This window comes from Gymnoscopelus braueri (genome assembly GCF_963280865.1).
Source record: "Gymnoscopelus braueri genome assembly, chromosome: 3".
In the NCBI taxonomy this organism is placed as follows: Eukaryota; Metazoa; Chordata; class Actinopteri; order Myctophiformes; family Myctophidae; genus Gymnoscopelus; species Gymnoscopelus braueri.
Genome location: NC_137612.1, coordinates 14,722,161 through 14,732,328, shown reverse-complemented (window position 1 = coordinate 14,732,328; position 10,168 = coordinate 14,722,161). Strand labels below are relative to the sequence as shown.

Sequence of the window (10,168 nt, the reverse complement as noted above, 5' to 3'; positions counted from 1 at the left end):
GGGAGACTGATGGAGAGGGTTGAGGGTGTGGAGAAAAAAGATGGGCGGATGTGAGGGATGGAGGGAGGGAGGGAGGGGGTGGGTGGGTGTTGGAGGAGAGGTGGGGGCTTGGGGAGGAGGGATGAGGGAGGAGATGTCCAGCTGGTTGTGTATAAATACCCCGGCCGATCCTCAGTCGGACGTCCTGTTGCTTCCACACCTTCCACAACATCAACAGCTTCCAGCAGCTCTCCACAAGCTCCTCCTGAAAGGAAGGGAAGAGGATAGAGATCAGAGATCATCAAGACCAAGAGCAAGAGAAACTAAAACCAAACGGGTAAATATCCAACCATGAGCCATCCTTCAGGCCAACGCAGCACCTCCTCCACCTCCTACCGCCGCACCTTCGGGAGCCCCAACAGCATGTCCTCCTCCTACTCCCCCGGCGGCGTGCACTCCCGCATGCCCGGGGCGCGCTACGGCCGCTCCATGTCGCCCGCGCTGTCCTCGTCGCGCTCCGCCGCCTACAACCAGCACCAGCGGCCTCTGCGCTCCGGCGCCATGATGCAGCCCGGCGGCGCCATGATGATGCACCAGCCCCCCCGCCTCTCCTACGAGAAGGTGGACTTCACGCTGGCCGAGGCGGTCAACCAGGAGTTCCGGGCGACGCGCAGCAACGAGAAGGCCGAGCTGCAGGACCTCAACGACCGCTTCGCCTCCTTCATCGAGAAGGTGCGCTACCTGGAGAACCAGAACAGCGGCCTGCAGACCGAGCTCAACCAGTTCAAGGGCCAGCAGCAGGACGGCCAGCACAACCGCGCCACCGAGCTGTTCCAGGAGGAGCTGAGGGAGCTGAGGCAGCAGGTGGAGCAAGTGGGCAAGGAGAGGGACCAGTACCAGGTGGAGAGGGACAACCTGGCCGAGGACGTCAACACCCTCAGGCAGAGGTTGGTACTGCAGTGTGTGTATGGGTGGGTGTGGATGCTATAAAAAATAAATGCCTAGTCAGAAATAGAATAAAGAAAGAAAGTAATAACAATAATAAGAATTCAAAATAAAAATTAAGAAAAAAAATGAATATATATATAAAAAAGAAATAAAAAAAAAGAAAGAAAGAAAGAAAGAAAGAAAGAAAATAAATGCACAGGCAGAGGCTGGTACCAGTGTGTATGGGTGTGTATGGAAAAAAATCATGTCGTTGGTGTCGGGACAGAAACCTCCTATCTCTGTGATTTAACTGTTTGTGTTTTTTCGTAAATTAACGCCCTACTTGATCGTTACAACTGCGTCACACACAAAGCATCAAAAGTAGCAGATCTACAAGCTCGAAACGCGGCGCTTGTAGATCAGCTACTTTTGCTATTTTTGAATTTGAATCCTGAAAAGTAACTGTTTTGGACATTTTCGGGTTTCCATTCCATTATGAAGGGAGTTTTTACGTTTTTTATTCTGCAAGGTTTATTCTGCATCTGTCTGTCTATAGCAGCGGTTCTCGAACGTTTCCATGCTAAAAGCAACCCCCAAATTCATACGTAATTGACCCCCATTAATGTGAGCTTGTAGCTACTTTTCGAATAGCCAAAACAATCAAATGATAGGGCATAAGTTTTTCAACTTGTTCCTCATTTTACTGGGAGACCCCCCATCAAGGACCCCCTCTGGGGGGTCCACGACAGATCCCACTTTCAGAACCTATCTATTACTAGTAGTATCCATAGATAAGATAAGAATAGAAAAAGTGTAATGTTCATAGACAGTGATGAATGAAACAATGTAACGAGTTTGGTTACAAAGTGACTTTTATTCCCCTTTGATTTACACCGCTGTGCGCTGGTGGACTGATGTACGTGATGTGGGTTTAGTAGGGGGGGGGGGTATACCGCTGGGCGTGTGCAGCGCCACTGCTGTCCAGTAGTGAAGGAAGGGCGGGGCAGGGTGTGGCACATTGTGCAGGGTGGTGGACACACACAGCGAGCGAAGAGGCATGACGGCGTTCAAGTCCCCTTGTATTAAACGTGTTGAAAGTCACATGATCTTATCTCTGTCTCGCACATACCGTACCTCTCTATCTCTCTCTGTCACATACACATACACGCACACACGCACACACGATCGCATTCACGCACGCACGCACGCACACACACACACACACACACACACACACACACACACACACACACGTTAGAATGATGTGATTTGTACAGAGGTGACATGAGGAAGATAGATGAGACCGAGGAGAGGGGGGGGGGGGGGGGGGCGTTTGCAGTGGTGGAAGTAAAAGTATCAATACTACATATAGAAATACTGATGTTGCAAGGGGGGGAAAAAATATTTTAGTAAAACTACAAAAGTATTGGCATCACAGTACCAAAAGTTACAAGTATTCACGTTCACATTATTAGTGATTAATGTGTTCATAATCACTTTGATCAGAATCAGAATAAATGTTAATGTTATTATAGCTGATAAAGGTCTGGGTGTTTTTAATTACTTCATGTTGCTGCTGGATATCTTAACCTACAGTATGATAATTACCAGTTAATGCATGTTTCGCATTCGTATCCATAAGCTGTGAAATAATCGTACTGGAATAAAAAAAAGCTATATTTGCCCCTGAAGTGCAAGTATCTCAAAATCCTACTTAAGTACAGTATAGTTGAGTAAATGTACTTAATTACTTTTGACCACTAGGGGATTTGAGAAAGGGTGGAGGGGGGGTGGGACAAGAGGACGAGAGACGACCAATCGGGAGGGGAGGGGCGGGGTGGGTGGGTTGTTCTTGTAGCAGCAGCAGCAGCGCAGGGGGGGAAAGAAATCAATGTGACCCGATGACTCCATTAGGTGGGTGTTGGATGTCTGCCCTGTGCTGATGGGACTGCGCCAGAGACCCCATTAGTTAAGAGAAGGACCCCTGTCACACAGCATGAATAAAAGATGAGACAGTCCCAACGTCCAGCCCTGGACATGACTAATCTCTGAGGGTAACAACAGTGTTAATTTAACCTTTTACCGGGTGGCATTTTAGAGGACTTTTTAGAATTAGTTGCACGCTGGTATATCAGCACACCTAATCAGATCTCACGTGGCTATTTTAGGTGCGAGGGCCACCAACTTATATAAGTATACTTTTTGCTGCATAGGACACAGACAGGTGGGACAAGATGACAAGATCACAGATGTAATATACTATACCAGGGGTCTTCAACGTGTTCAGGCCAAGGACCCCCTAGCTGAGAGAGAGATGAAGCAGGGACCCCCCTCTATATTATATAAAATTGTGTTTCAGATTAAACTTTTTTTTTTTTACTTGGTCTGCTCTTTTTTCCCTCTACACCTAATACCTCTTTGCCAAAAATAGCCGATCTACAAGCTCACAACGTCTCGCAGCGCAAGGCGTTGTGAGCTTGTAGATCTGCTATTTTTGGCCAAAGTTCTCCTCAGAAAAGGGATGTTAGGTTAAAAAAAAAATCGTATCACACAAAGATTTGGCGGACCCCCTGTAGTAACTCTGAGGACCCCCTAGGGGTCCCGGACCCCCTGTTGAAGACCCCATAAGGGTGTGTGGGTAAATAAATGACCTTGTTGAACTTGTGAGAGCCAGATTCACTGAAAAAGGGAAGAAGGAGCAGCTGCTGCTGTTCCTATCGGGCACTCTGCCAAATCCTTTTAGGAGAAACACAGAATTACCTAATTGATCTGTTAGCTCTGTTGCCAGATGATGCTTTGTCAGGGAAACGACCCCGGAACCCTCACACCACCAGCCTCCAGTACTTTAAAGGGATAGTTCACCCCCAAAATGACTTTTTTCTATCTATTAGTCACCCCATGGAGACTTGAATTCATGGATATTTTTTGTTGCATTCCTAAGCTAATAATTTGAGGCAGCGGTTCCGGTAGGAGACACAAAGAGTCTCCTTTGTGTCTCCTACCGGAACCGCTGCCTACCAGTCCGCTGGTCATCACATTATTGGCTTAGGAATGAGACAAAAACAAAAAAATATTCATTAATTCAAGTCTCCATGGGGTGACTAATCCATAGAGAAAAAAAAAAACATTTTGGGGGTGAACTATCCCTTTAATGTAGTGGTTCTTAAAGTGGGGTCTGGGGACCCCCAGGGGTCCTTGGTGGAGGGGTTCCAGGGGGTCCCCAACAAAGTAGTTAATATAGCGTCACAATTATTTTAACCACTTTTATCCATTTATGTTAGCAATTCAAAAATAGCACATCTACAAGCTCACAGTGCGTCACTTTGTGCCCTGCTATGAGCTTGTACATCTGCATTTTAAAAAATGTTTGAAAAATATCAAACATGTTTGGAGAATTTGGACTTTTACACAAATCTTCTCTTCTGGGGGTCCCTGGCACAAAACATTTTCAGATGGGGGTTCCACGGCCAAATATATATCCTTCAAAAACATCTTCAAAACTATATCGCTATTTACACACAACACAGTCATACATCAAAGTATAAAATACGGCTTAATAAAGGCTTGAAAAATTAAAATGCATATTATGTCATTTCTAACCCTGTTTGTGTCTCTCTGCTCACAGGCTGGATGAGGAGGGTCAGAAGAGATCTGAGGCTGAGAATAACATGACTGCCTTCAGGAAGGTAAACAAACACACTAAAACCTGGCCTATACACTCAGTAGGCAGATTAAAATAAAAAATAATGTGCATATTCTGTTATATTCTTACATAACAGTGACACCTTGTGTTAATCCATAATATGACATACAATATCTGACTTCAATTGGGTGTCCGGTTTCACAAGTATTGATGCATATAGTTACTCTCCCAGAGGAAACATGAGAGCATCACATAAAGTACCTGAATAAATCCTACTGAATAAACAGTAAATCTCTGTTAGTAATTGAAAAACAACACCTTGTCTCACCTAACCTGTAGGACGTGGATGATGCCACCTTGTCCCGTTTGGAGCTGGAGAGGAAGATAGAGTCTCTGATGGATGAGATTGAATTCCTGAAGAAGCTCCATGATGAGGTAAGTGCTGCACCTTAAAGGGTATAGAGATACAACATTTTTATGAAAATGAATAATAAAAAGTAAATAATACATCCATAGACTTTTAAAACAGTGTGGAATACAAGTATTGCTTTCCCCCAAATAATTATGATTGTGGAATAGAATACACATTTTGATAATTATGTCGGTTTTCAACCTTTTTCATACCAAGGTCCACTATTTATTCGGCATTTGAGCCACGGAACCACCATTTGATGAGATTTAGACTCTCAGACCCAAAACTTAGAATATTCTGTTATTGTTGGATAATATTTTGTCCACAATTCCATGCTGTATTGATGTTGGTATCAATAGGAGAGATAACAGGCAAATGTTGATCAAAATAACAATTCTTTAATTAAGTAATGCAGAAGTTAAAGATCTATAAGGGTCTATTTGGTTACCAACTCTCCATCATTTAGCTGGGGACCACCTGGAACCCCCTCAAGGACCACTGGTGGTCCCCGGACCACTGGTTGATAACCACTGCAACAGAGGCATTGTAAAAGTGTGACATCTAGTGGCTAAAGCTTAACCATGCCCCTTTAACTTTGTGATCATCTGTTGAAAGCTTCCAGCAGGACTTATATTGTCATGTTCAGTTTGTGTAACGGTCTCATTCATGAGAAGTTGTTTTGACATTAAATATATTAGTCACAAACACTGATCCTTTTCTGATACCTTTAGTCAAATACTTCTATGGTGAATGAGGCAAGCTAAGCAGCTAGCAAACAATACATGAACACACTACAGTATATTGCTGCATTGAAGCATAAGTGTAATAAACCAAAATTCAACAAGTACCGTTCTCGCCAAGACTTTGAGTTGAATATTTGATGTTTCTGGCCATCACGATTCATGATCCATCAGGACCAGTTGCAAATTGCAGACGGGTGCTCTTTGATGGTGGTTTTGAAGGATGGTAGGGAGTCGTGGGGTGTAACTGTGTGTCTCCACCTGTGGTGTTGGTCATCAGGAGATCCAGGACGTGCAGGTGAGCGTCCAGACTCAGCAGCTGAAGGTGGAGATGGACCATCAGCAGAGCGCCATGCCTGACCTCACTGCTGCCCTGAGGGACATCAGGTCTCAGTACGAGAACATCGCCTCCAAGAATATGACGGAGTCTGAAGACTGGTACAAGTCTAAGGTAAACACATGCACGCACACACACACACACACACACACACACACACACACACACACACACACACACACACACACACACACACACACACACACACACACACACACACACACACACACACACACACACACACACACACTCTCTCATTGCCAAATATAGCCGATCTACAAGGTCACAATGTGTCGCAAATGCAACGCGTTGTGAGCTTGTAGATCAGGTAGTCTTTTGCTGAATGCTCGCCATGACATCAGGAAGCTATAGGGTTCATGCAGTTAACTTACTTTTTTATTATTGTTGTGATTATTCTTTGTACCTTCTTTGCACCTTGTGTTGAAAGGGCATTTTATGAATAAACGTTATATCGTACCTTGTTCTATCCTTCCTGCAGATGGCTGACTTGACGGACTCTGCTAAGCGTAACAACGACGCCATGAGGCAGGCCAAGCAGGATTCCAACGACCAGAGGAGGCAGATCCAGTCCCTCAGCTGTGAGGTTGAAGCACTGAAGAACACGGTGAGAAGATCACCCTGTCACTTCATTATAATAACCTGGGATGTGCAGAGAATGTTAGAGGTGGGGCAGGGGCTGAAATTTTAAAAAAGGCGCTTTTTGCTGGAATTTTATGACATTTCTAGCCCGAAAATAACCGATCTACAAAGCTCACAATGTGTCGCACTGTGATGTGTTGTGAGCTTGTAGATCAGCTATTTTCGATGCGTGACACAAGTATAATCGAGCTGGAGATGTGGCCGTATACATCATAGATTACACAGAGGGCATTCTTTCAACATAAAATGCTGCATTCAAGTTCAGGAGAGTTTGTTAAAGACAATTCTCTTGAATGCTGCCTTCGGGTACAGCATGGAGAGGAGGCATTTACATGTAATTCAGCAAAGTAAATGAATGCTACATTTATGGTCTAGAGAGGGCACTTTTTACAGGGGCTCAAGCCCCCTTTGATGTGTGCACGTGCCACCACGGATTTGCTACTTTTTCTACTTTTGAATTTGAATCCTGAAAAGTAACAGTTTTGGACATAGGAAAAAAAACTTCTCTGTGTGCATTCCTCCAGAACGAGGCTCTGATGAGGCAGATGCGTGACATGGAGGACCAGTTCAACCACGAGGCGGGCAACTACCAGGACAACGTGTCCCGCCTGGAGGAGGAGATACGCCACCTGAAGGACGAGATGTCCCGTCACCTCCGCGAGTACCAGGACCTCCTCAACGTCAAGATGGCCCTGGACATCGAGATCGCCACCTACCGCAAGCTGCTGGAGGGAGAGGAGAGCAGGTGAGAGAGAGAGAGAGTCCCCAGTTCAAATATGATTATTTAGAACACTAACCATGGGTGAATTTCATCCGAACAATTGTAATTATGTGATTTTCATAATGTTGCTGATGTCTGAGGTGGGCGGGTCCTTGGGTACCTTCAGGATGCTAACTGACGTCATAGAAGGTAGGTTTGTTTCCCTGCCTCCATCCCTGTTTTTTTTCTACAGGCAGGCCTTTGGGTGAATTTCACCCAACGTTAGTGATAGAGGGTAAAAAGAAATCCCATATTTGGTCAGCTGATGATCCACAATGGTCAGCTGATGCAGTTAAACTGTTCCTTCACTGGACAAGGCTCACATGTCCCAGGAATGGGTTCTCAGCTCCATAATCTTTTTTTAAAAATACTTCTTTAACAATACCCACATTCTTCACCGATTTTGCTGCTTTTTATATCCCCCCCATGATTCTGATCTGTTTTTCTTTTTTTTGGTGAAATTTCATGTTGAAATATTAAAGAAGAGTACCTCAATTTATTTATGTATTGTATTGTTGTACTTTAATATATTTTGATGAGATTTATTTTTTATAGAATTTATTACACGGGTACAACATACCCATGTTGTACCCGTGTAATGGTGTGATGGTGTGACTATTTTCATTGTTAGTGTTCTAGGGTTAATAACACCAAACTCTCATATTTTTCCTCAGGATTACTGTCCCTATGCAAAATTATGGCATGAGCAACCACATGGACCACCGGGGTAAACAATGACTCTTTTTCTGCATCATCATCACACATTGTTAGAAAAAAAACATTACAATCTAAGCTTTGCCTTTCTATTTCAAAACCAAAAGCCAGTCATAAAGGTGATTCAGACATACATAAATTATGCATTAAAGACACATTTAACTGACCATTTCCAGCAGGCCTTAAATGTGACTTCTTTTTTTTCACCCTTCACAGACTATGAACAATCCGACAATCCTAAGAAGACCCCCGACACCCCTAGCAAGAAGAACGTGGTGATCAAGACTGTGGAGATGCGTGACGGAGAGGTAGAGTCATGAGCATCAAAACAATATTTTAAATGTTTTATTAGAACATACATTCCATACATTCCAAAGGATTACTCATGGACAAATGACATCATCAACTTGCGACGGGCGTTGTCCCTGTTTTTCATTTTAGTTATAGAGGGCAATTACAATGTATTAAGGCATATAAGGCTTATTAGCCAGGGATCTTAACTAATTAATGAAGTCATTAGTCCATTATCGTTTGGAATGCATGCAACTGTGGAAAAACAAACATGCATAAACCTTCAGCTATTTCAAAATAGCCAATCTACAAGCTCACAACAACACATTGCGATGCAACACGGTGGGAGCTTGTAGATCGTCTATTTTCAAATAGACGAAATATATATAGACCTTTAGTGGTTAATAAATCTAAACATTAACTAGTAACTAAAGTTTTCCAATAAATGAAGTGGAGTAAAAGTACAATATTTTCCTCAGAGATGTAGTGGAGTAGAAGTTAAAGTATTGAAAAGTGGGAATACTCAAGTAAAAGTACAGTACAGTACTTGAGTAAATGTACTTACTTTTTAGTAGTTACTAGTTACTTTCCACCACTGACTGTTCGTTCCTCACCAGGTGGTCAAGGAGTCCAGCCGGGAGAAGGAGAGGGACTCACGTCAGGAGAAGAAGGACCACGACCATGACAGGGATGATGACTAGATGGAAAAACAACAACATACAATAATTAAAAATACAATAAAGAATACACAAAATATTAAATGAGAAACAAATGATTTGAAGAAAACAAAGTTCAAAGCTACGTATCCCTCATTTTGCTAGATATCTGTATCATTGTCAAATGCAGGTGCAATATATAAAAAAAACTAACAAACAAACAAAACAAAAAAATAGATAGCGTCACTTTGGTGCTATTTAAAAAGTACTAATTACTGCTGAAACAGCTTATGAACAGAGTTGTGTCACCGCCTTTAGGGCTAATAAGCAAAACATCTTTACTAATATATACATACCACTTGAGGCCTTGATTTACAGTGCAATTCCTTATACTGTTTTATAGCATAAACAATCTGAAGATAGATTAGACAGCTCAAATACTTTGTAACAACAGGGTTTGGGAGTCATTGGTGTTGGTGTGAAGACAGTTACCTCTGTAGTCAGTAGCTTTACTCTTCATTATTTATTACGGAACCACCAAAAAAAGACTGATTGTTATTTGAAACTGACTGATGGTGATCGATAATGGTTATTTGAGATTGATTGATGGTTGATTGGTAATGGTTATTTAAGACTGATTGGTAATGGTTGAGACCGAATGATTGATTGAATAATTGATTGGTTATTTGCCACACTGTGAATGGTGACGTCGGCCTGCTCAGCGTTTTCAGTGAAACACAATAATCACAGAAAGAAATGTGCTTTGCAATGATGTTGTAGATCTAGCATCCATACTAGAGAAAAGAATGTGTCAACACAAATAAAAGTTAATTGGAGCGGAAACGTGCCATTTTGTCTGCATCATTTCTTTCTTTTTTGGCCATCTTTTAAATGTAGGGTAAGTGATTTTCTTGGCTAAAATAAGTGTTAAATAGCTCTATATCCTGATAGTACGCATTGCTACATGTGTGTGTTTGTTCAGTAACAGGAGTCTCCAGGAGTCTCTTTGATCCAATCAGGATAGAGAACTCAGACAGTATACAGATTAA

At 42.7% G+C, this 10,168-nt stretch overlaps 1 protein-coding gene across 1 annotated transcript; it reads left to right on the top strand.

Annotated features, from left to right (window-relative positions):
* The first annotated feature begins 206 nt into the window (after positions 1–206).
* prph (peripherin) lies at positions 207–9,874 on the top strand. Its single transcript, XM_080423363.1, has 9 exons — positions 207–926; positions 4,532–4,592; positions 4,889–4,984; positions 5,982–6,152; positions 6,538–6,663; positions 7,223–7,443; positions 8,133–8,185; positions 8,389–8,480; positions 9,081–9,874. The coding sequence occupies exons 1-9, from the start codon at positions 331–333 to the stop codon at positions 9,162–9,164; spliced, it is 1,500 nt and encodes a 499-aa protein (XP_080279489.1). The 5' UTR covers positions 207–330; the 3' UTR covers positions 9,165–9,874.
* Positions 9,875–10,168: the final 294 nt, after the last annotated feature.

Coding starts and splice junctions, on each gene's coding strand:
- prph (XM_080423363.1), top strand. CDS start 331: ATGAGCCATCCTTCAGGCCAACGCAGCACCTCCTCCACCTCCTACCGC. Junction 6,153..6,537: donor AAGACTGGTACAAGTCTAAG/GTAAACACATGC, acceptor TCCTTCCTGCAG/ATGGCTGACTTGACGGACTC. Junction 8,186..8,388: donor CAACCACATGGACCACCGGG/GTAAACAATGAC, acceptor CACCCTTCACAG/ACTATGAACAATCCGACAAT.